This window comes from Phocoena phocoena, chromosome 10 (assembly GCF_963924675.1).
Source record: "Phocoena phocoena chromosome 10, mPhoPho1.1, whole genome shotgun sequence".
NCBI lineage: Eukaryota > Metazoa > Chordata > Mammalia > Artiodactyla > Phocoenidae > Phocoena > Phocoena phocoena.
The window spans coordinates 9282283-9309301 of record NC_089228.1 but is presented as its reverse complement, the minus strand read 5'-3'; the positions used below and the strand labels follow the sequence as shown (position 1 = coordinate 9309301).

General features: G+C 39.3%; 1 protein-coding gene across 3 annotated transcripts in view; it reads left to right on the top strand.

Annotated features, from left to right (window-relative positions):
- GRM7 (glutamate metabotropic receptor 7) overlaps positions 1-27019 on the top strand; it is an 843150-nt gene that overhangs the window by 410501 nt on the left and 405630 nt on the right. For all 3 annotated transcript variants that reach the window (XM_065884514.1, XM_065884513.1, XM_065884515.1), the window contains exons 3-4: positions 15203-15344; positions 22461-22615. In XM_065884514.1, coding sequence (XP_065740586.1) covers positions 15203-15344; positions 22461-22615 — 297 coding nt within the window. The remainder of the gene's footprint in view (positions 1-15202; positions 15345-22460; positions 22616-27019) is intronic.

Below are 27019 nucleotides of genomic sequence, written 5' to 3'. Positions count from 1 at the left end.
GTAATTAGCGCTGTTGAGCATCTTTTCGTGTGTGCCTGTACACCTACTTTTGAAATCAGACTTAATTTACCACCTGGCTAGTCTTGGGAAAATCACCTTCTCACGTTTTCTTCCATTTATGAAACAAAACTATTGTTTACCTTTGGTGCACTTAGCCTGTCTGACACTCAAATCATTTTTTAACAACTCTTTCCTCTACGTGACAAAAAAATTTTCAATAATAATCATGAAATGAAATGAATAATAAGAGTAATAATGGAAGAAATTCTAGCAGTAAAAATCTTACTTTATTGCATTTCATATGTCTGCATGCTTATAATAAAATAAATATACAAATAAAAATTACAGTATAGAATAGAAAAACAGTAAGAGATGATACATTTTAAATACATTATCTTTTTTTAAAAAAAGGGAAAATATTGTACCTCCATATTGTTTGGCCCGTTATAGTAACAAATAGCAGCCCGGTTTCTGTCTGGAAGCTTTAACTTCTGCGAATTTGTCAACTGTTTTGTAAAAGCTGATCTTTGCATACGCGTGTTCAGTAGACACCTTAGCCAGATTTGTTCATCTGTGCTTGTTCAAAGTTGATCAAAGAGCACTTTTTATTAATTTTATTTCAAAAAGTTTTTTTCCCACAAGAAGCAATAGATATACAAAAAGTAAAACTCTTAAAGATAACCATAAAATTCAAAATTCATGAAATTCCCATTTCATCAGAAATTCCTGAAATTGCCAGAACACCGATATCTTCGTTTCTTTGAGATTAGTTTTTCCAATGTCTCCACATTTGGAGATATTTCCTTAAAATACCTTTGTCAAAAATTAATCGTAAACATCTATCATATTTTGTAAGACCTTCTGAATTTTCTGTTTCTGTAAAATTACGTAAAATGGTGACCGATACCAGTTATTGACATTAATCCATTGCTTTAGAACAGTTAACAGAACGGAAGTATTTATTGCAGTGTTTCTTCGTCTTTACAATCACTGTGATATGATTGATAATTGCAAATGTACTGTTTAAGAATATGCGATATTAGAGGAGTTGGAGGCAAGAGCTATGCCTGCTGTGAGCTTGGATTTTCCCTAACTGTAATGAACTTACTCTTGAAATGAATACATGTTAAGTGAATCTGTGTATATCAGGAGCCAGCTGCATAATTTGGGATTCTCTGAGTTACGTTACAAGTAGAATACAATGTTTGTTAAAGAATAAGTGATAAAAATGGTGCTCATTTGGAGCTTATGTATATATTATCAAAAGAATAGTCACTGTGACTGTTTAGAACTTAGACCAGGGGTCAGTAAGCTTTGATTTATGGGTTAAATTTTTTCAGCTGCCTATTGTTATAAATAATTTTTTAAATGACCATTTTTTACACATCTTCTAAGGAAGTTGGCTGCTGTCATGCTGCAACAGAGTTGAGTAGCTGCCACAGAGATCACGTGACCTACAAAGTCTGAAATATTTACTCTCTGACCCTTTACAGATCCTGACTCCCATCCACCAAAATTTTTTGGAGCGGAGCGTTTTTTCCTGCCGTCGTTTAGAATGGCTAGCCTATGGTTGTAATAAAAAGCAGAAAACTTGTCATTTCTTTTTAAAATTCCCTACAGATGGTGCATCTTTCGTTGCCTGATCATTTGCACCACCCCACTGCAGTATGCCTCTGATTCAACCTGTAGTGTTTTGGTGTTATTTGATTGAATGAAGGTCATCCGTGAGCACCTTCATTCAGTTGGGTCTAGGACACAGTAAACCTCCCATGCTTCTTAGTGTGCTTTCCCTTCCAAAAGCACACAACCGTAAATTATACGGGGAGATAGTCCACAAACACACAGGTAGTACACTCTAGGTAAAATGTTGTAAGGGGCAGTGAGCATATACATTACAACATCCAGGTAAATCCCTATGTCCCAGAGGACCAGGCAGAACTGAGTGTATATTCTACGACTGCCGAAATTTTAGACGCCTCTAACTTCCACATAGTCCACTGCTTTTTAAAATTTCAGTGTGATGTCAACCACCCCCCACCTTTTTTTTTTTTTTTTTCCTGCGGTACGCGGGCCTCTCTCACTGTTGCGGCCTCTCCCATCGCGGAGCACAGGCCCCGGACGCGCAGGCTCAGCGGCCATGGCTCACGGGCCCAGCCGCTCCGCGGCACGTGGGATCTTCCCGGACCGGGGCACGAACCTGTGTCCCTTGCATCGGCAGGCGGACTCTCAACCACTGCGCCACCAGGGAAGCCCCAACCTCCCCCTTTTTAATTTTTATTTTATATTGGACTATAGTTGATTTACAGTGCTGTGTTAGTTTCAGGTATACAGCAAGGCGATTCAGTTATACATATACGTGTATCCTTTTTCACATTCTTTTCCCATTTAGGTTACTACAGAATATTGAGCAGAATTCCCTGTGCTACACAGTGGGTCCTTGTTGGTTATCTGTTTTAAACATAGTATTGTGCATACATCAATTCCAACCCCTTTTGATACGACAGCTCACACTTTGGTCTGAGAGGAATACAGGATTCTTGATTTTTTTTTTTTTTTTTTAATGCCTTGCCACCTTCTATTTACCATCTTTCCTTACGGAATTTTCTCCTTCCCATTTATCTTAGAGTAATTCCTGAAGCCCATCAGTGATTTTAGTGTGTATACAGCGTTTGTAGCTTAAGTCTGTGTGATGTCATTAGCAGGTAACGTGGGTTGAATTCACGCCGTATATGAATATATGGCTTTGGCCAAAAAGTTCGTTCGGGGTTTCCATGACATGGTACAGACAACCCAAACGAACTTTTTGACCAACCCAGTAGAAACTCTCTTTAGATGTGGATGATTGTGTGCATTCGTTTGATTCTTTTAATTCACAACACTGTCAAAAGGTAGCAATCCAGATCCGATCCTAGTCTCTAACTAAGGTATTTGAATGACACAAACCGTGTACCTTCTGCTTTAGGGAGGGAAATTTGCCAGAGCTACCTTAATGCTCAGAGCTCACATCATCACAAAGGTGGTTGCTTGGTTCAACCTAAATTAAAACCCATATTCATTTTTACAAGATTACGTGCATTTTCTTAATATTTTGCGTTAAACATTTAACATCTGGTTGATTAGACTTATCTTGTATAATCACATTTCAAGATGTAATTTGACATTGTTGGGACAATCGATAAACTTGAGCCTTGTGTGATTGCTGCCTATTCTACTCTGGGTAGAAAAATTCATTATCTTCCCTTGTGGGTGTTGCTGGGACACTAACCTGTAACTCTGTTTACCAGAAGCAATCCAACTGCAGGCTCAGTTGCTTCGAAAGCATGGGTTTTATTTTTATGCACGCAACATCGACTTCTCATTAATTTTTATTTCATTTATGCAGTTTCAGTAACCCTTTGCATATGCAATGACAGGTGACTATGATGCCCTATCCTCTCTTATTCTTTTTTTCTCCCTTTTGTTAACCAAAACATAAAGCATTAAAACCTGCCCATGGTTTATTTAATCATTCATGTCTCTGTCTAGGATTTGAGGATATCTGCATTCATGTCTCTTCCTTTCTTCTCGCTTATATTGAGGTCATTAAAGGTGTGATTTTATTTATTCCTTTTTTTATATAAATTTCTGTATTTATTTCTGGCTGCGTTGGGTCTTCGTTGCTGCGCGCGGGCTTTCTCTAGTTGCGGCGAGCGGGGGCTTCTCTTTGTTGCGGAGCACAGGCTCTAGGCATGCAGGCTTCAGTAGTTGTGGCACGCGGGCTCAGTACTTGTGGCTTGTGGGCTCTAGAGTGCAGGCTCAGTAGTTGTGGTGCACAGGCTTAGTTACTCTGTGGCATGTGGGATCCTCCCGGAACAGGGCTCAAACCCGTGTCCCCTGCATTGGCAGGCGGATTCCTAACCACTGCGCCACCAGGGAAGTCCTGTTCCTCTTTTGAATATACTCTGGGTTTAAGGATGAAAAATCTTTCATTTCTATTATCAAATCACAATAAAAATGAATAGGTCACAAACGGCACGTATATTTGCAAATATACTGAAGAAAAAATGTCATCCTGGTTTAATACGAACAGCCTCTTCTTAGAACAGGACTTCAGCTTTATCTGGTGCAGCTTTGAGTAAAACTTGGGAGATGGTTGAAGGATCTGTTTCCCGATTCCTGGATAGAAGGCTTGTACCCCATCTAAACCAGCGTGGTTGATAATATGGAAGGAGGTGAATGAGATTATTTCAGAACAGTCTTGTCAATAAGCCCACATCTCATTTGCAAATGATACACTGACGTGTCTGGAGAGATTTACAGCAGTAAATTCTTCGAAGTCTTAAGTGACCTAAGAATTCAGGAAGTATTGATTTCCCAAACTCGCTGGCCTGGTGTGTGGCTTGGGTTCTTGTGGGAATCCTCTAAATGAAACAGAAGAAGTGTGAGCGAGATTTCTCCAAGGGCAGACCAGTAAATTGGAACATGGAGGAATCCACTTAACATGTCTTATTCTGTCCAAGACCCTTGGAAAACTCAATGAACTCTTCACTCCTTTACTGTTAACCGTTCAGTCATCTCCTGGGACGTGGGAAGCATTTATACAAAGCCACCCGATTTAGTCACATAGATGAAGATTGTGTTGTGATCCAGCATCTTGCTTTATCTCTTGTGCTTAAAGAAGTGTTATATGTTAATCCCCATAAAATAGATAACCAACGAGGACCTTCTGTATAGCACAGGGAACTATACTCAATATTTTGTAATAACCTGTAAGGGAAAAGAATCGGAATCCCTTTGCCATACAATTGAAATTAACACAACATTGTAAATCAATTATACTTCAATCCAAACAAGAGAAGTGTCATGTGACATAAAGCCTTAAATACTACACTCTTCAGTGAGGGAGGGGAAGAAATTCCTCTGAGCGTGTGAAAAATGGTGAGGGTGAGATATTTCTAAAGCCATTAAAGGCAGAATTCATTTGTTTCCACTTCTTTGATTTGAGACATACAGGCTGATAAATAGCAAGGTTCCTTTAACAATGATAAATGCTCACATTCTTTAAAAATGGCTTTTATTGATACGTGTACTCTTTCAAGTCTCAAGAGAACCATATTTTGCTGCAGTACTGATCTATCTTAGCAGAGACACTAAGGGGAGGTGGGGAACGAGCTGCTGAAAATAGCACAATTCTAAAAATTCAGTGTAACTTCTCTTTCAGCATGCAGAGGTCACGGTTTCAGTGACCGCGGGTCGTATGAGAGAAGTCTGATTTTGATATCCAGGATTGTAAACTGTTATTCAGATTGGTAGTGTTAATCGTATGAAAGGGACGCTTTCTTTATGTTTTCTATAAAGTTGAATTCTGTGTGTTTAAACATTCCATCAACCGTGCTGAACGAGCCTTGAGATCTGAGTACAATTATCCCTTTTCCGCTGACAGGATGAAGACTCAATTATTTTTATTCAGGACGTACAAAGAGAGAGATGTTTGTTTTTTGAAGAGGGTGAGTTCAAAATCTCTGGCACTGATTCCTTAACTGAAAAGATACTATTATAAAAGGGTTAACAAAAATGTTCGCTTGTTTAGACAAGTTTGATGGCCTCGAAGGTCATAGGAGTTTTAAGCATTCCATTTATGCTGGTTTCTTGATTCATTGAAAGAAATGTGATGGAGGAAAGAGTAAGGGTGGGATGTGGGGGGAACCTCATCAGAATCCTCAGAGCTGATGAGGAAACAGCTCTGGACTGAGGGTCAGTTGTTTGCAATTTGTGTCCTGACATGTGTTGGTGTTGGACAAATCAATGTAACTTCCAAGCTTCTGTCCTCTCATCTATAAAATGAATGAGTACCTCACCTTTCCCCACCTCCTTTAGTACTTGGTGGTGTTCAAATAAGGTTGCCAAAGGAGAAGGGGGAGGGATAAATTAGGAATTTGGGATTAACATAAACACACTATTATATATAAAATAGGTACCCAACAAGTACCTACTGTATAGCACAGGGAACTATACTCAATATTTTGTAATAACCTATAAGGGAAAATAAGCTGAAAAAGAATATATATGTATATATATATATACATATACATATATAGACATATACATATGTATATGTCTATATATGTCACTTTGCTGTACACTTGAAACTTAACCCAACATTGTAAATCAACTATACTTCAATAAAAAAAAAGAATGGAGGAATTAAAAAGTCTTTGGAACCAATAAAGGGAGTCCTTATGGGGGAAAGGTATTACTTTAGTGAAACCAATGAGGAGTGGCATAAATCACTTATTAATTTATTCAGGAAAACTAGTAGTGTGGAGATTATTTTTTAAATTAGTACTGTAAGAAAGGCATACACAGATTACTAGGGAATTCACAAAGGTAAGAGCATATCTTTAGAACCACTGCCTTAGAAATGTAATGAAATATTAAAATGGTTCCTCCCTCTACATATATATATGTATATATGTATATATATACACACACATATATATGTATATATATTTATATATATGCCTGCCCTAAACTCCCACTGAAGTTGAATTCTCTGGATGGATTCCCACACAGACATGCTATCCAATTATCCCCTAATTTTCAAGAATGTAAAAATGAGTGGTGATACGTACATGTGTAACTGATTATAGCAGAAACTAACACCACATTGTAAGTCAACTATACTCCAATAAAAAAATTTTTAAAAAAAGATCACACACAAAAAAACTAAAAAAATAAAATGAATCCTAAAATCAGCTTGCTCCATTTCACCCCCACACAGCCAAGTGGGAACTTGACTAAATGCAAACAGCGGTTTGGCAAAAGCGGTCATGTTTGAGATTCGTGAGCTGACCTCCTTTTTACTGTCCGGGGATGCGTAGTGGTCCATCCTTACAGAGTCGCTGCTTGGAGACGCAGTTGCTTCTGACGGCTGAGGCTGCTCAAGCCACAGGGAAAACCAGTGACTGTAAAACGTCAGGCAGTTTCTTAGTTCTTGTTCAGGGAAAGGACCAGCTTGCCTTCCAAAGGCTTCTTGAATCAGGGCATATTCTTGATTAACCCGCTCACGACCTGCCAAGTTACCAGCTGCTGAGAATAACTTGATGTTTCGTACTGGGATTTTGGTTGCAAGCAAAACTCGGAGCGTCTTCAGAGGCCATCACAGTTTTGAAAGAGAATTAAGAGGAAAAGTTGTCTTATTGGTGTGTATCCCCTTGAGAGTGAATAGGCTATTTTTCTTTTATGTTCATTTCTTTATCCCTAGCAACTAAAAGAATGCTTGAGACATGCCAGATGCTAAGTGAATTGTCTGTTTAATGCATGAATGCATGGATGTAAAATGGCAAAGAGGGTAACTCAGGGTGTAACATCACCAGCTGAGAGAGGATGAAATCAGAAATTTAAGAAGAAGAAACGTGTTAATTTCAGAGCCTCGGCTCTGATGCTGAGTTGGCCATCACCTTCCCTTTCCAGACCATTGTCAGCATCTTTAAAATCAGAGGGTGGGACTAAGTGTGCTTTCATTTCTTAGGTTCTCGGATCAAGCCAGCTAGAATACGCATGGCTCTGTTCAAGACTGCTTTAAATCTCAATGTCTCCCAAAGTAAGATGCAAATTCTTCTCAGGCACAGTGATGCCCCTGAAATTGCTGAACATATTTAAGTGAGATGTGAAGTCTAACATTCCTTGGCTGAGAGATGTGATGGATTAACCTTTCAGTAACCTGTCCAGACAGCACATGAGTTCTACTCTCAGTGAGAGACATAGTGCTTCCTGGCAGGGACAGAGGAGAACGTTTTTCACCCAAGCATATAGTTTCTTATGGTTTTTGTCTCATAAAGTCTCGTGCAATGCAACCCCAGCCCCATTGGTCTAACCGCTGCTTTTTAGTACACGTGGCTATAGGCGGGCTCATCTCTGCAAGCTCCCCTAAATGCTCTTTCCAGTCTGGCTCCTGAGCGTTTCCTTTGAGAGTTCATGTGCCCTTGCTTCCGGCCTTCCTGCCTTCTGTCCTCTTCCCTCTCAATCTGGAAAGGAATATGCGTATGTGAAAGATTATGCAGCCAGTTAGGGACTAAGAAAAATCAAAAACCCTGAGCCTATAATTCTTAGGCTTCCAACAAATGTGCCTCAATCACCAAAATCTTTGCCCACCTCTCCTCTGACCCTGGGTACCTTTTCCCACGTCCATGTGGCTACTTACTCTCTTCCACTTTGTCTCCCTCTCCCCACCCCCCCCATCTGTCTTGCCCACAGATACCTGCAGGTGCCAATCGGTCGCTCTCAATAAATACTTGCTAACGCAAATTGGCATATCTAAATCATAGACCAGATCATCAGAGAGAGTGTATCATGTGTAAGCTCTGACAGAACTGAGCTGCAAACTTTAAATGCTTTCCTATTGCTTCTGCTTATTAGGTGGAAAAGAATCCATAATCATTTGGGAGAGAAAAGTATTTTTAATGGAAACACTCTGTGGCCTGATTCCTGAAGTTTCTCTTGCAGTTATAGATTGCTCGCTACCACAGACAGACGGAAAACTGACCAGTTTTCAGCTCCAAATTGAAAAGCAGATTGATTTCTGACATGCTGAAATTCCTTCCGTTACCTCAGTGGCTTGTATGTCCTCAGGCTGCTGACAGTGGGCTTTTACAGTCAAAGCTGACGTGTTATGAACGGAATCGTCCTGTGACATGCGTCCGTTTGCAACATGTATGATGATACCGTCCAATTTTTCCTACGTGTTTGTACCCCACAGCAATGCAAGGCCTCCTTGTCAGTTGCAATGCCAGCCGCCACTGCCGAATTCCAGTTAGTCTTCACACACAAAAGAAACTCACCTCAAAAGTTCGGTTCTTAAGCTCGTGGTGTTGAACCAGTATTTTCTCAAATGTAGGTTGCTCAGGTGCTGAGGTGACTAAATAGCATCAGGTACGTAACAGTGTGCGAGCTGAATCCACTCTGAGGGGCTAAGCTAGAACACGAACCGTAGAAAGTTCGCATTCGATAGGGCAGTAGCTTGAGATGAAAAAATTGGTTACATGTTAGCAGAGCTGAGTGTAGTGAGCTGAGTTATCACCATTATTGAGAAATAAGCTAACTGACATCTGAACACCAGGTGTGTGTATGCAGGTGTGTGGACCACTTCATTCCTTGCTGGCAGACACACAAGACCCGGATTATTGTCTCACAATGGCCCATTTCTGGCATGACATGCTCGGTCTGAATTGAACGCCCGGTCAAAGTCATCTGTGTGCAACATACGTACACTTACCTACCTGCCGCCTTCTCCTTTGGGTCTGAGGCAAATGAAATGACTGTCTTTCCAGCAGGTGCCTCTCAAGCCTTCCGGGAGGAAAAGATCAAAACAGCATGGTTCTCTCTCATCCTTTGTTTTACAATCTTCCTTCCTTTTTACATTTTAGCTTTATGAACGTGACCGTTCTCATTACCCTGTTGACAGCTAGTTTCTTTCTTCTGTCGAGTTGTTTGATTTTGCTCACCTGCGGGCAGTTCTCTCTGAGACATGGTGAGCATCTCGATTCTGCAATCACAAAACTCCACACATCGGTTCCCCTAGCGCACGCTGGCTGAGCCCGAAACCCACAAGTGCAGGCCGCCCCTCCACTAATTGTGTCGCCAAATGGAGTTTGCTCTCATTTGCTTAACCACTCAGTTGTAATTGAATCCTGATGAGAAGCTGGGTTTCCATCCAGAATTATTCCCCTTCTCCTGCCGAGAAGGTGGTAAAGTGGCCATTTCTTCCCCCACAGCAGCCCTAGAACAGTTTGCAGATGGTTTCATCCCTTTATCCTCCCTGATGTTTTCCAGCCTTGGAGCGATTATGGCCTTGAGACTGTAGGCGCCATTACCAAGGGATATTTCTCCTGTTGCTCTCTCTCTGCATCACTGGAAACCTTATAACAAAGCATAATGATGCATCCCTTCCTTTTTCTCCCTATCTCACCATCCTAAGAGTGCCCTAAAATTGTTTGGCTAGAATATCCATGCCTAAGTTCTACTTTTGCCTAAATTGGCTACAACCAATTTGGAGATACCCAAGTGAATATTTCTCGAACTCTGATCTCCTGGCCACCTGCAGCAGTATCACCTAGAGCAGTGCTCTCAAAATATGGTCCCCTGACCTACAACATCAGCATCACCTGGAAATTTGTTAGAAATGCAGATTCAGAGGCCTCACCCAAACCTACTGAATGAGAATTTCTGGAGGTGCGGACCAGAAATACGTGTTTTGAAACAACTCCTCCAGGTGAATGAATGCATGAGAACCACTGAGCTAAAGCTCTTGTTAAAAATTCAGATTCCTGGGCCTGCTCCACTACTTGCTAAATAAGAATTCGTTACAGATAAGACCCAGAAAGGTAGGTAGGTATAGGTAGATTAGATAGATAGGTAGATGTGTGTGTGTGTGTATGTGTGTGTATTTAAATTTTATCTTGAAATAATTTTAGATTTACAGAAGAGTTACAAAGATAGAATTCCTATATACCCATCTTCGATTTTCCCCAAATGTTAATACTTTAAATAACTAGCGTACATTTATCGAAATTAACAATGAAAAATACTCTTAACTACAGACTTTATTCACATTTCACCAGGTTTTACATGAATGTCTTTTTGCTGTCCAAGGATCCAATCCAGTTTTCAGTTTCTCAGTCTTTTATTTCATGATCTTGACAATTTTGAAAAGTACAAGTCAGGTATTTTGTAGTACGTCCCTCAATTTGAATTTTTTTCTGACATTTTCTCATGAGCAGATGAAGATTAAGGTTATGGGTTTGGGGCAGAGTAAAATACAAACGGGGGTCACCCCTATCACCACATCATGTCAGGGGGCACATTAAATCAACGTGACTTAGCACTAGTGATGTTAACTTAGTGGTCCAGTTAGAGTCTGCTGAGTTTATCCACTGTTCAGTTATCCTTTTTCCTTTTCCATATTCTTAAGCTAGGCACTAAGTCCAGACAACGCTTAAGGGCAAAACAATCTCTACCTCTTCAAAGGAAGAATATCAAAGAAGTTGTAGGCGTATGTTTAAACCACCAGAATAATTAGTAAATATTTGGGGTGAGATTCTTTTAAGCCATATAAATGTTCAGTGTCTCCTTATAATTTCTCACATGAATTTTAGCATTCCTCAGTGGACCTTGCCTACAGCAGTTCTTCCTCTAATGTTCTCATGGTAACATTCCATGTCACTCATTCCTTCAAAATTTATTAGTTGGGATTGTTCTGTGAGGGGGATTCATTCCATCTTCCCTATTTGTTGATTATTTTGGTCATTTATTTGTTAATAGTACGGATTCCTGAGTATGTATTGTGGGTATTCTTTGGATAGTCATTCAGTACCGTCATTATTTATTTTGTTGCTAATATTTTTCTAGCTTTGTTCATTGGGAGCTCTTTTAGGTTGGCTCCTACGTCCTTCTGACATCCCCCCTTCCATTTTTTTTTTCTTTTGTGGACTTCTTGCTTCCTGACATGACAAGTTGATCCAGACTTGTCTTGCATGTGCTTTGCCCCAACTTCAGAATCACCCATTTCTCCAAAGAGACCTGGTTCTTTTTGTTGAAAGATGGTATTTCAAAACCGGTCTGGTCACTAGATTTTGCTATGGAGTGTCACTCCTTCTAGACTCTCTCAATGGATAGTGTTAGGGTACCTATGTATGTATGTATGCTAGCCCACATATGCATGTATGTATGTATAAGATAACCCACGCATGCAGGCGTCTCCCTCTAAGCCGTGAGTTTACACTGAGCCTGACTCCGCCTCACGCCGCATGTTCCATTCTAACCACATTCTCTGGTTTGCGTTTAAATTCTTTACCTAACTCTGAGAAGCCTGGTTCCCATTACATACGGTTTCTTTCTTGTTTTGTTTGACTCCAGTATGGGTAGCAGTTCCAGCATTGCTGACTTGCATCCCTGTGGAAAATTTACAAATGAGAGTACCATTTAATGTGCTGTTCTTCTTGTCTTTATCCTTAGAGTTTCCAGTCGGACACTATTTTTAAAAGTTACTTAGGACAGCTCCTTTCCTGTTCATCCCCTTCAGTGAAATTCTCTGATACATTTATAATGCAGTTCGTTTGTCACAGCCTGCATTCCATTTTAGGATCCCCTCACTTCTTGGTTGACCTTGCATACAGTAGAGTCCAGTTGTTGTGACGCGTTGTTCTTAGGGTTTGGGCAAGTGCCTGGAGTCATGTATCTACATCACAGCACCATACAGAACATTTCCACTGCCCCCAAGTGCCCTCGTGCAGTCCCTTTGTAGTCAACCCCTCCTCTCTCTCCTATAACCACTGGCATCCACTGATCTACTTTCCACCCCTATGGTTTTGCTTTTTCCTAGAATGTCATATGAATGAATTATATAACATGTAGTATTTTGGGTTTAACTTTTTCACTTAGCAAAATGCATTTAAGATTCATTCACGTTCTTCCAAGAATCAGTAGTTCCCTTTTGTTGCTGAGTAGTATCCTATTGCCAGGGTAGACCACGGTGAGTTTATCCATTCACCTGTTGACACACGTCTTAGTTGTTTCCAGTTTTATTGTTTATGAATGAAGTTTCTGTAAACATTTACGAGCACACTTGTGTGAACATAACTTTTCAGTTCACTTGGATAAACAGCTAGGATTGGAACTACTGCTTGATAGGTTAACTCTATATTTAACATTTTGGAAATGCCGAACTGTTTTCCAAACTGGTTGTACCATTGGGCATTCCCACCATCAATGAATGAGCATCCTGTTGCCCTGCACCTTCTCTAGTAGTTGGTATTGTTAGTATTTTTTAAAAGCTATTTTAGGGCTTCCCTGGTGGCGCAGTGGTTGAGAGTCCGCCTGCCGATGCAGGGGACACGGGTTCGTGCCCCGGTCCGGGAAGATCCCACATGCCGCGGAGCGGCTGGGCCTGTGAGCCATGGCCGCTGAGCCTGCGCGTCTGGAGCCTGTGCTCCGCAACGGGAGAGGCCACAACAGTGAGAGGCCCTCATACCGCAAAAAAAAAAAAAAAAAAAAAAAAAGCTATTTTAATAGGTATTTAGTTTTTATTTATTTACCATTGTGGCTTTTTCTGCTTTTTTGGGGGAGGAGTATTTTAGCTCTTCTTTCTCTTGTTTCTTTTTTTTGTGTGTGTGTGGTATGCGGGCCTCTCACTGTTGTGGCCTCTCCCGTTGCGTAGCACAGGCTCTGGACGCAGAGGCTCAGCGGCCATGGCTCACGGGCCCAGCCGCTCCGCGGCATGCGGGATCCTCCCGGACCGGGGCACGAACCCGCGTCCCCTGCATCGGCAGGTGGACTCTCAACCACTGCGCCACCAGGGAAGCCCTTCTCTTATTTCTTAAAGTAGTTTAGGTTGCTGATTTTGGATGTTTCTTCTTTCCGAACATAAGCATTTAATGATATCTATTTCCGTATAAACATCAGTTTAGCTGTAATGTATATATTTTGAGATGTTGCCGTTTCATTTTCATTTCGTTAGAAATACTTTTAAATTTCCCTTGACACTTCCTCTTCGACACGTGGGTAGATGTATGTTGTTTACTTTCCAAGTGTTCGGAGATTTTCCTCTTTTCTTTCTGTTAGTGATTTTCAGTTTGATTCTGTTATTGTCTGAGAGCATAATGTTCTTTTGAATTTAAGGGTTTTTTTCTCTTTTATGACCCAGAAGATGGTCTAGCTTAATGAATGTTCCATTTCCCACTTGAAAAGAATGTCTACTCTTCTGTTGTCCTGGGGATCGCTCTGGAAATGTCAATTAGGTCAAGTTGGTTGATAGTGTCGCTGGACTTCTATACTTTACAGAAGGACCACCAGTGATTTCAAGCACATTGAAGGTTGAGAGCCACTTAGAGAGAGCTGACACTGATTGGGATTAAGATGTAATGGAGGGGGCTTCCCTGGTGGCGCAGTGGTTGAGAGTCCGCCTGCCGATGCAGGGGACGCGGGTTCGTGCCCCGGTCCGGGAGGATCCCGCATGCCGCGGAGTGGCTGGGCCCGTGAGCCGTGGCCGCTGAGCCTGCGTGCCTGGAGCCTGTGCTCCGCAGCGGGAGAGGCCACAACAGTGAGAGGCCCGCGTACCACAAAAACTAACCAACCAAACAAACAAAAAAAGATGTAATGGAGGTTCACTTTTGGATTAGAGTTTATACTTTTCTATGCTTGTGGAAGCCTAGTAGCTTCCACCCAGTTGTCAATGCTCTGGGTATAAGCTTGTTAATTATGGGTATCTCCACATTACAAAAAGAACAAGGTTTTCCTCTTGTCTCTGCCCCTAGGTCTTCTGCCCATTGGATGACCTTTGGGGCCTTTCCTACAAATAATCCTCTCTACCTCTTTTGTCTATGCAAGCCTTTCTTAAGTTGTGTTTCATAAAACAAACAAACAAACAAAACCCACTAGATCCAGGAGCTGCTACTAAGCGGGTGTTGAGTAGTGGAGAGGGTATCAGTTGCTTGCTAAACTGCTGCATGTTCCCCTGTCTTGATATTCATAAGCCAGTTAATACCATAATGGTCCTGAGAAGTCTGGAGTAAACACATTTATTTTTCTGTTTAATCCCCTTTTCTATTAACATGAAATGGGCAATGCTAACTACCTTATAAGGATTTTTAAGATCAGATAACATACATAGAACACACATTTGTAGGTTGGGCACATAGTATGTGGTCAATAAAAATTTATTACTCTGATTTATAATACTTGATCTTGTTCTTGTTGTTTTATTTTTAGATTTACTCCATTGGCTGTGAGCTTGAAAAGTTGGAACGGGTATAAAGGGGAAAAAATTATGAGAATGCAAACACCAGAAAAGCAATAGAAATTGACATGAGTTTTACCTGTTCAAGTACTTTTATATTGTAGTTGACTGTGGTTTTCTTGTAGTGTCTTACATTCATTTTAAAGCCCTCCCATCCAGTTTGTCTACCTAACCTTACCTCTCCAGAATCAGTATCACTGGTACTCCTGTGCATACAAGTGCATTACTAAGAAAATGAGGCTGTGCCTTACCATGGAAGGTGCACCAAGTATGAACTCAGCATAAGGTGCTAAGCCTTCCTCATTCAGCAGATCACCAAGGAAGTGCTATGCGCTCAGAATTTGCAAGTTCCTCCTCCCCGTCTACTCTCCCTGGTTTGTTTGGTATCTCTGCGAGAACTTTATTGACACTCTGCTTTCTTTTCTTACACAGGTGGGCTCTGCATTGCCCAGTCCGTGAGAATCCCCCAAGAACGCAAAGACAGGACCATTGACTTCGATAAAATTATCAAACAGCTCCTGGACACACCCAACTCCAGGGCTGTCGTGATTTTTGCCAACGATGAGGATATCAAGTAAGGCTGACTGGTGAAATTCGTTAATATGCGTGTTGCAATTTAGGAGACAGAAAGATCAGGATCCTGGCAGACAAAGGGGAAAAGATAGCACAGAATCAAATCGATAATTACATGGTGGCAAAGTCTGTTCGCGCTTTCTACCCCACAGAAGTAATTAGAGCGAACCGTGGAAGCAGCGGCATGTTTCTGTCATATATTTCCCCCCATTACCTAAAAAAATGTATTCAGTTACTTGTAAAAGAGAAGACCCCTGGACTTTCCAAAGGTTCTTTTATTAAATAATAAATCTACGTGTAACAGACTCTTATCTAACGAGTAGTTCTTCTTAATGTAAAAGAAAAATGCCTTATATTTCTGGCCGTATTACTCCTGCTTTGGACTTCATGTGTTCAAAACCAAGCTTGTCATATCTCTACATTCTCCAATCCACTTGTTGTCTTTTTCTTTACCTTGATCCTCCTTGGTGTCAACAATCTGATTGTTAATTTTGACTTTCCATTTTAGCTCATTCCTTGGCCAAGCCATGGAGGGCTAACCTTCGAAATGTTTCTAGAGCACAAATAGGCCCTGTTTCCATTTCTGACCGCTGCCACCTCGGTTGGTCCACAATCCTTATCATTTTTAGAACAAACAGTAATTACACCTGATTTAAAATATCAAAAAATGTTAAAGACTCTAGATTAAAAAAAAAAGCTGCATTCATCCTGTCCCGTAGCTAACAACTTCTCCTTTCCAGACGCTATAGCTAATAACGAGTGTCTTGTATATTTTTTCTAGGGACAGTGTGTATATTTTTACACAAATGGTAGAACACTATTGATCTCCCCCCTGCTCGCCTTCACTCCCTCTTTTTTCGTGGAAGTCTCTGGATGTCCGTATCTATAGATCTATTCAGTCTTTTCAATAGCCATGCAGAATTGCATTTTATATATTTCCTGTCATTTGTCTAACTGCTCCCTTCCTGATTGACATTTAAGTTTGATTACAGACTTTTGCAATTATAAATTGTGTTGCGATAAACTTTCTCTCCCACAAATCTGTGTGTGCAAATATGAAATATTAATATACACATACTTTACAATGTGTGATATATAATATTAACATACTGCAAATATATAATAATGTACAAGTGTATTACATTATATATTTATAAGTATTTAAAACAGAAATTCCTGGAAAATAAGTTTCCAGGACAAATGTGTGTTCCTTCGTAAATGTGAGTATTGTTTTCCAAAGAGATGTTGCCAGTTTACACCTCTGCTGATGGGAAAGCTGTGTGGATTTTTTTAATCTTAGTTTGTCTCACAGTTCAAAATAATATGTCACTTAATTTGAAGGTGAATATCTTTTATTAAGGGTAAAGTTGAAGGTTCCAGGCCATTGTTACCCCCACGTGGAGTATTGCCTCTCCATCACTTGCCAGCCTGCCGGTCCTGTGTGTCCCCCTCCATGTGTATCCTCCATCTGCTTCTGAATCCACCCATCACTTAACTGGAGTCTGTATTCTCCACTAGTTTGTACACATCATTAAAATGGAGGTGATGCCCCTTTTGACTTCCTTTCATAACCTTAACCCCATCACAGTTTTGAGCTCTGACATGGGTGGCAGGACGAGTAAATGAGAAGAGTATTAAACCTCAAGTCAGGATACCCGAGGATGGATATTTTTTTTTTGCTATTTAAATGACCACTGTCTCACCTTGGGCAAGCCTCTCCCCACACGCTACTTCCCTAACCCTTTGAGGCCTCAGTTTTCCCATCAGTAAAATGAAAATCCTTTTGAGCTCTTTCTATGGTGATCTGGACTTGTGCTTTTCTAGCTTTATTTCATCCCATGCTCCCTCGTGCTTTGTGTACTGCAGGCAAGGGGCCATTTGTGTTTCCTCCTCCCTGGGTCTTTGTACATTCTCTTCCAGCTGCCTGGAATGCTTTGCTTCCCCACTTCATCATTTTAGTGCCATCGATAGTGTTGCTTTTGAGGGAAGATTTCTCTGAACAATGTAGCTTTGATAAGTTTGTCGTAACAACTCAGTTTCATAGTTTATGTCACTGATGTAATTTTACATCCTTTGATCATTTAAGTAGTGTCTGTATTCTCCACTAGTCTGTAGCCATCATTAAGACAGAGGTGATGTCCCTTTTGAGTCCCTTTCATATCCTTAGCCCTTATCACAGTGTTCAGTACATGGCAGATCCTCAGTGAATGTCATCAAATGAGAACGAATCAAATGCCTAGTCTGTTTAATAATTTAAGTGAAGGCCTCTCTCTCCGAACTTCACGATGCTTTAAAATGTGGTCCTATTTTTGCATGTAGACCCTGCCTTCACTCACTCAGTTCTCCACCTACAATGCATTACTGTTCCTCCAGTGTGTCCTAACCACTCCTCCATCAGGGCTTTGACTCATGGTGTTTCTCCTCTACTTCTCTACCTGTTGAGATTGTGTCTGTTCTTCGAGGTTTATTTCCAACGTGCCCTTCTCCATGAAACTGTTTCTGATCACCCCTTAGACGTATCATTTCTCTGCTTACAAAATGCTGATTCTCTCGCTCTTAGGGCATTTTCTTCAACACTTTGTGATTCAGTTATTTAAGGCACTTTGTTGTTATAATATTAGTCTTTCTTTTTTTTGCTCCAAGTCTTGTCAACTCATACTTTTCTTAATCATCTCAAATTTTTTTCATACATATTTTGCACATTCTAAAGTATGTAATACATTGATAAGGTGTGGCCCCCTGTTTATATTTATGTACATGGCACATAAAAGATTTATTTACTAATAGCTCTGGTGATTAACTGGTTATAATATCCTTGACTTGCAGGTAGTGTGAGGTTTTAGTTTGCGATGTAAAAAGGTATAAAATCTGCTCAATAGCTGTGCTCATTATTTTTTGCATGGGAGTTTGTGGTTGAATACCATTGTGTAGTGTGACTCATAGAAGTGACAGCAGTAATAGTTTTTGAGCACAGTAATAAAAGTCAAGTGCATATTATAAGTCTCTCCCAAAACATGAACTTAAGCCCACTGTTAACCCACAATGTTATGTTATTTCTTTTTTCAGAAGATCTGCACTGTAGATGGGGAATTTTGAGATTTCTTAGAACATTAATTTCAAATACTTTGTCAGAGAATAGCAGTGAGAAGACCTTAATATCTAGATTTTGAAGCTAAGTGCTTAATCAGTCATGGGTACTGATAATTTGAATGTTAGACGGAGTGTATTGTTTTCCTGAAACACTTTTTTTTCTGATTATAAAAGTAATACAGAGCTATTGTAACCCATTGGAAAATAATGGAAACATTTTTGCCGTTGCATTTTAGTTAAAGGAATCCTTATGTTTACTCTGCCCCCTGCTTATCTAGAAGAATTAAAGGTTAGAGAGAATAATCACAAATCAGGATCGCAAGTAATCCCCTATAAAACTTGCTATCCCAACACTCAGAGATAACCACTAATAAAATTCTGGTTTAACATTTGCAATTATTTTATTCTAAACGTAAGTAAGTTTTCCCCAACAGAATCAGGATCGCATAGAATTTGATATTCTACTTTTTGCAGTTCACATCTCATACCATAATATGTTTAAATGGTTTAATCTTATTTCTCTTAATAAATTAACCCACACTTTTATGTAAACATATTAAAGTGAATATTTACTTTTTGTATTTATATCAGTTTTGTCTTTCTTACCTTGTTATAGTTGGCTTCTCCCCATCCTTTTCATGCTCTTCAAACCTCATCAGCACTTTCTCAATGAATTGTTATCAGCAACAAATTGTGTATTATCCTTATTTTTCTGTGCTGTCATACACCTCTATACGTTTAAGTACGCATATATTCATATATGTGGGGCCAGCCTTCATTATGTAAGAACTGAATCGTCTTTTTCAGTTTTATTAATTTGACTTTTTTTTTTCTTAACAATACCATGCAGAAATCAAACTATGTAGAATTTTAATTGGTCTCTAATCCATCCTTTGGCTGTACTATCATTTCTTTAACCAGTCCCTCATTGCTCTGCATTTAGGTCATCTCCAGTAATGAACATACGATTTTCACAGCATCAGTAATCATATCCTTTGGATAGATTAGTATCAATAGAAATGGTATCTCTATGGATAAAGTATAAACGATTGTGTTTTATTTTTGTGAAAATAATAAAGGTGCATAATTTTTTTTAAAAAAACAAAATATGACTAAAACATTTTTGATGCAAAACATTGGTCTCCTGTCGCATCCCACCATACTCTCTGGTTTTGTTCTCCTTGAGCAATTATTATATTTCTTTAAGCGAATTCTACTGCTTTTCCCTGCCTAATGTGCTTATACTGCAATTTTGGAACTACTACTTTAAAATATTATCTATCAGTTCCTCTTATGTGAGGTAGAATTTGGCTCATTGACACCTCCTTTATCTTCCCAACATTGTTCTATCAGATTTTCATTTAGTAAAAATCAGAGTTGACATTATTATGATCGTATAAATATTATATACTACAGCATCAAGTATTTTTTCTGTGATATGATTTTGGGGGAAAACCTTTTTGTTTTTCCTGGAGTTAATATGACAGTGTTTTTACTTGCATAGTTATCTTTAATATTTTATTATTAATGTCCTAGATCTGTCACTTTTCCCATATGTTCATATATATAAAATAATCTGTGAGTTCCATTACTTTTTCGGACAAAGCTCCATCTTTCTGTTTTAAACTAGACTGGTCTCTATTATTTTAAGATTTTCTTTTTCTTTCTCTCTCTCTTTCTTTCATTTTTATTCATCATTTATTTTCTTTTTCTGCTGAAGTGCACCCTCCAATGATTTTCTAGTAAAGGAAAAATTAAAGAAAAACTTTTCTGTGTGTTTCATGCCTAAAAATATTCTCATCCTGCCTCCACACTTAATTACTAGTTGGAAATGTAAGGTGTGGTCTCATATTTATTTTTAAACACATCATACCTGGCACGTAAATGATATATAGCAAGTATCTGTGGTGACTGATGAGTTACAAAACTTGAAACTTGCAAGGCATTTGAGATTCTAAGTTTGCATAGGAAATCTTTAGGATTGCATAGGGATCTTTAAGATCCCTTGAATATCTGTCTATCTATCTATCTGTCTTTCCATCTATCTGTCTGTCTTTCTACCTTTATAGATGCCAGTTCCATTTGTATAGCGATTCTGTGTGTTAAATATTAGAATTCTAGATTATGAATGTTTTTTTCTCAAAATTTGGAAGGCATTACTTCATCATCTGTCATCCTTTTTTTTTTTTTTTCCCCTTCTCTTGAGAGGTTGGTAATATTCTGCTTCTTATTACTCTCCAGAGTTCCCAGTTTTCTCTTGAAAGCTTCATTCTCACTTTTTCCAGAATTCTTAATTCTGTGACATGCTTTATTTCCCCCCATTAAATTGCTGGATGAGTCTCTTTTAATTTGGAAATTCATACTTTCAATTCCTTGAAGGTTTTTTTTTCATTAAAAAGATATTTAAAACTTTAATTTCTCTTTACATTTGTTCTGGAAATGCTATTAGTTGGATGCAAGTCTTCCTGGGTTTATTCTTTAAGACACTTCTCTCTTCTTGTGTATGTTATACCTTTTTGTTGTCGTTTTGCTTTCTGAAAATGTTTCTTCGCTTTCTTCTTTATCTCTTCTAACTTAATTTTAGTTTCATATTTTTAATAACTAAGGCTTATTTCTTATTGTTTCTATCTCATTCTTGGTAATAGAGATGATAATTCTCATTTAACTGCACTTGCTTCTTTTTTGTTTGTTTTTTTGGTGTATTTTCTCTGCCTCACTCCACACCAATTTCCTTTCCCTTGTTAATTTATTTGGTTTCTATTTTACCTTGGGAATTTTCCACAATGATGCGTCATTTCCGGCAGTTTCCATTTGAGTAAGACACAGAGAGTTCTATGTACATGGGCAGAATTTGTCAACTGACAGGGCTCTGGGTGGACTGGTCAGGCATCCCAGTGGCCATTCCATGAGAGAAAAATTCTGTGTCAGTATCTAGAATCTTTTTCCTGGGGTGGTTCAGATTTTTCCAGAGAGGCTGTTTTCTGCCTGGGAAAACACACCTTTGGTTTCTAGAATTCTGTAAGCCAAGGTGAAGATTTCCTAGAGGGTGTTACCATCTCATATCTTAATGGTAATTTAACTTCTTCCCTCACTCCGACCACCGTCATGTTTAACTCACCACCTCACATCTACCACCTTCTACTGTTTGGGTGTTCACAGTATCAGAACGTATTCCTTAGGATTTTATTAGAAAATTACCATTCCATATGCTGCCCAGATGAAAGAGAAGGAGACCTTTGGTTTTTGCAATTTCATATACAGTTTTTCAACCAGTCATACTGTATTGAACCATGTACATCTGTGGTACCTGGTATCTGCAAGTCCTGAGAGGCAAACCAACCACCGCTGCTGTTATTACCCACCAAAGTAGTTTCTGTTGGACAAATGTAGTTACCTCTTATCCATCCCCTGTTCTTCCAAAAATATTATTGTATTAATTTCATGAAGAATGAGTTTCCCTTTTTTTATTTGCCCTTATTGCCCTTGTTATTTGTATACTATTTTCATTTATAAACATGAGCTGTACATGTTTCAAGCTTAATGTGAATCTCTGTTCATTTTTATAAATAATTCAAGATGCTTCATTTAGACTGATACATTGCTTTCCAGAAAAGATACGTACTACCAGCAGTGAATGGGAGTGCTCACGTCTCCAGCCTCATGCCAAAACTCACAACACAGAATAAAAGCAAACGAACGTTTTGGCCAAAGTTAAATATTGTGTTCTAATTCACATTTTCTGCCTTTTTAATGTATGTGAATAACCAGCTTACTGGTTATTTATATTACTCCTTTTATCTTTTGATTTTTAATACTTTGCCTATTTACCTCAAGCTACTTTGATTACTTGTCTTATTGGTTTACAAAAACTCTTTATATATTAAGGATGTAAATCCTTTTTCTTACTATTGATCACTTACTTTTTGAGAAATATTAACTTGCTTTTCTTCTGCTTCATTCCTAATATGTATGTGTTCAATAGCTGCTCTTTATCATTAAGATATATTTTTAATGTTCCTCTCCACAGGCAGATCCTTGCAGCAGCCAAAAGAGCTGACCAAGTAGGCCATTTCCTTTGGGTGGGATCAGACAGCTGGGGATCCAAAATAAACCCACTGCACCAGCATGAAGATATTGCAGAAGGAGCCATCACCATTCAGCCCAAGCGAGCAACTGTGGAAGGTATGAGTTTTCTCAGCAGCATGATACTCTAAGAGAATGGTTGGTGCTGTGTAGGGTGGCTAAACGTTAGGGTGGCTAAACGTGTGTCTCTTTGTGGGTTGGGTTTTGTACATAATTTATGCAGGATAGTTTCAAACTTGCAGCCATGAAATACAAATGAGGCCCTATATCTGGTCTATTCTTTTAGCTGATAGTCTTCTTTTGAAAAGATCATGTTATTTTCATAATAATATCCCAATTAGCATATATCCTTTGTTTTATTATGCTAAAAGAGCTTTCTGAGAGATCATTACCCTTAAGAAGAAGTGAAATAATAACACAGTAAAAGTGTATATAAGCGAGCTGCATTTTCTAAGAGTATTTTCCCTTTGTAATTTCTCCATTATTTCCGTAGCAGGATAACTATAGGGATTCTTTTTTTTTTTTCTTTTACATCTTTATTGGAGTCTAATTGCTTTACAATGGTGTGTTAGTTTTTGCTTTATAACAAAGTGAATCAGTTATACATATACATATGTTCCCATATCTCTTCCCTCTTGCGTCTCCCTCGCTCCTACCCTCCCTATCCCACCCCTCTAGGTGGTCACAAAGCACCGAGCTGATCTCCCTGTGCTATGCGGCTGCTTCCCACTAGCTATCTATTTTACGTTTGGTAGTGTATATATGTCCATGCCACTCTCTCACTTTGTCACAGCTTACCCTTCCCCCTCCCCATATCCTCAAGTCCATTCTCTAGTAGGTCTGCGTCTTTATTCCTGTCTTACCCCTAGGTTCTTCATGACATTTTTTTTCCTTAAATTCCATATATATGTGTTAGCATATGGTATTTGTTTTTCTCTTTCTGACTTACTTCACTGTGTGACAGACTCTAGGTCCATCCACCTCACTACAAATAACTCAATTTCGTTTCTTTTTATGGCTGAGTAATATTCCATTGTATATATGTGCCACATCTTCTTCATCCATTCATCCGATGATGGACACTTAGGTTGTTTCCATTTCCGGGCTATTGTAAATAGAGCTGCAATGAACATTTTGGTACATGACTCTTTTTGAATTATGGTTTTCTCAGGATATATGCCCAGTAGTGGGATTGCTGGGTCATACGGTAGTTCTATTTGTAGTTTTTTAAGGAACCTCCGTACTGTTCTCCATAGTGGCTGTACCAATTCACATTCCAACCAGCAGTGCATGAGTGTTCCCTTTCCTCCACACCCTCTCCAGCAACTATAGGGATTCTTTTCCCCCATTACCTCTTGAGGTCCCTTCTGACCCCCAAGATCATACACTGTATGATCCAGCTCAGGCACCAACATCGCTTTGCCTTCCTGGGGCTCTTTTGTTCTTGTGTTCTTTTTCTCTTTCTCTTACCTTCTGAAATTGCTGCCCCTTTTCTTTTCCTTTGCCTTCCTTGCTGTTGCAAAGATTCTTCGAGAGGTAGAAGGAGGAGAGGGCGTTTATTGGCATCTTTCTGATCTAACAAAAGTTGCTGATTACAATTTATGTTCTCCTTTAATTTGAATAGTTATTGCTAAAAGAAGACGCTGTAAAGAAAAACAACTCCTCCGCTGGTATCCTGCTTTGTCTTCCTTTTCGGATGGGCAAGGTCTCCAAAGATTCCATAAAACATGCTTTGCACCTTAAAAAGAACTCCATCCTCTCACTCACAAAGAATCAAATATTTGCCTTTCTTTCTATTCTGTCTCTACTCCAATCTAAGTAATTATTCTCCCCAGAAGGCCGCATGTTCTCTGTGGGCCTTTTTAAACAAGCCAGGTTGTGGTTCTGTCACTGTTTCCTTCCTGTGTTATCTCAGGGAGATAAAGATCCCATGAGTCACCCATGTGTTCATTGAGAGGCTTTGAATTAATTTCATTCCCAAATATGTGTCCGGAGAAGATTGCCTATCTTCCTACCCAACCCAATACATCTGCAGATGAGCTACAAGAATAAAAGCAATTTTAACTCTTTCCACTCCTTTTCACTAAAAACTTAACTATCTACTGTGTGCTTTGCTCTGTGCTGAGTTGGAAAAATAAGAAGAGGACAAAAATCCCGTCCTCAAAGCATACAGAGCTCAGTAAATGTATCAGAAAATAGTTGATGACTATGTAACATGAGAAATACTGCAGGCACAGTGCGGAATACATGGGTAGATGGTGTGGGGTAAGATAAAATGCAAGCTTGTCTAGGGTGGTGATGCTGTGATTGCGGAAAGATGCCTGAGAGGAGGTAAAACAGGAAGTGATGCACTAAAGCTCATCAGATAATGCGAAGAAACTCCTCTACTCCAAACCCAGGAGGTGGGAGCAGAGGAGTGAAGGAGCAGGGCATATTGGGGTAACTAAATAATTCATTCTGCAGCCCAGTCCTTCATTGTAGCCATCCTTAAATCCTTCCAGTTCTTTTTTTCTTTACATTTTGTTTTTAACATCTTTACTGGAGTATAATTGCTTTGCAATGGTGTGTTAGTTTCTGCTGTATAACAAAGTGAATCAGCTATAGGTATACATACATCCCCATATCCCCTCCCTCTTGCATCTCCCTCCCACCCTCCCTATCCCACCCCTCTAGGTGGTCACAAAGTACTGAACTGATCTCCCTGTGCGATGCAGCTGATTCCCACTAGCTATCTGTTTTACATTTGGTAGTGTATATATGTCCATGCCACTCTCTCACTTCGTCCCAGCTTACCCTTCCCCCTCCCTGTGTCCTCAAGTCCGTTCTCTCTGTCTGCATCTTTATTCCTGTCCTGCCCCCATATTCTTCAGAACCTTTTTTTTTTTTTTACATTCCATATATATGTGTTAGCATATGGTATTTCTTTTTCTCTTTGTGACTTACTTCACTCTGTATGGCAGAGTCCATGCACCTCACTACAAATAACTCAATTTTGTTTCTTTTATGGCTGAGTAATATTCCATTGTATATAAGTGCCACATCTTCTTTATCCATTCATCTGTCGATGGACACTTAGCTTGCTTCCATGTCCTGGCTATTGTAAATAGAGCTGCAATGAACATTGGGGTACATGTCTCTTTTTGAATTATGGTATTCTCAGGGTATACGCCCAGTAATGGGATTGCTAGGTCGTATGGTAGTTCTATTTTTAGCTTTTTAAGGAACCTCCATACTGTTTTTGATAGTGGCTGTATCAATCTACATTCCCACCAACAGTGCAAGAGGGTTCCCTTTTCTCCACACCCTATCCAGCATTTATTGTTTGTAGGTTTTTTGATGATGGCCATTCGGACTGGAGTGAGGTGATACCTCAAGGTAGTTTTGATTTGCACTTCTCTAATGATTAGTGATGTTGAGCATCCTTTCATGTGTTTGTTGGCAATCTGGATATCTCCTTTGGAGAAATGTCTATTTAGGTCTTCTGCGCATTTTTGGATTGGCTTGTTTGTTTTTTTTTGATACTGAGCTGCATGAGCTGCTTATAAATTTTGGAGATTAATCCTTTGTCAGTTGCTTCATTTGCAAATACTTTCTCCCATACTGAGGGTTGTCTTTTCATCTTGTTTGTGTTTTCCTCTGCTGTGCAAAAGCTTTTAAGTTTCATTAGGTCCCATTTGTTTATTTTGTTTTTATTTCCATTTCTCTAGGAGGTGGGTCAAAAAGGACCTTGCTGTGATTTATTTCATAGACTGTTCTGCCTATGTTTTCCTCTAAGAGTTTTATAGTGTCTGGGCTTATATTTAGGTCTTTAATCCATTTTGAGTTTATTTTTGTGTATGGTGTTAGGGAGTGTTCTAATTTCATTCTTTTAAATGCAGCTGTCCAGTTTTCCCAGCACCACACCAAGGCTGTCTTTTCTCCATTGTATATTCTTGCCTCTTTTATCAAAGATAAGGTGACGATATGTGCGTGGGTTTCTCTCGGGGCTTTCTATCCTGTTCCATTGATCTGTAGTTCTGTTTTTGTGCCAGTACCATGCTATCTTGATTACTGTAGCTTTGTAGTATAGTCTGAAGTCTGGGAGCCTGTTTCCCCCAGCTCCATTTTTCTTTGTCAAGATTGCTTTGACTATTCGGGGTCTTTTGTGTTTCCATGTATATATTGTGAAATTTTTTGTTCTAGTTCTGTGAAAAATGCCAGTGGTAGTTTGATAGGGATTGCATGGAATCTGTAGATTGCTTTGGGTCGTGTAGTCATTTTCACACTGTTGACTCTTCCATTTCATGAACATGGTATATCTCTCCATCTGTTTGTATCATCTTTAGTTTCTTTCATCAGTGTCTTGTAGTTTTCTGCATACAGGTCTTTTGTCTATATAGATAGGTTTATTCTTAGGTATTTTATTCTTTTTGTTGCAATGGTAAATGGAAGTGTTTCCTTAATTTCTGTTTCAGACTTTTCATTATTAGTGTATAGGAATGCAAGACATTTCTGTGCATTCAT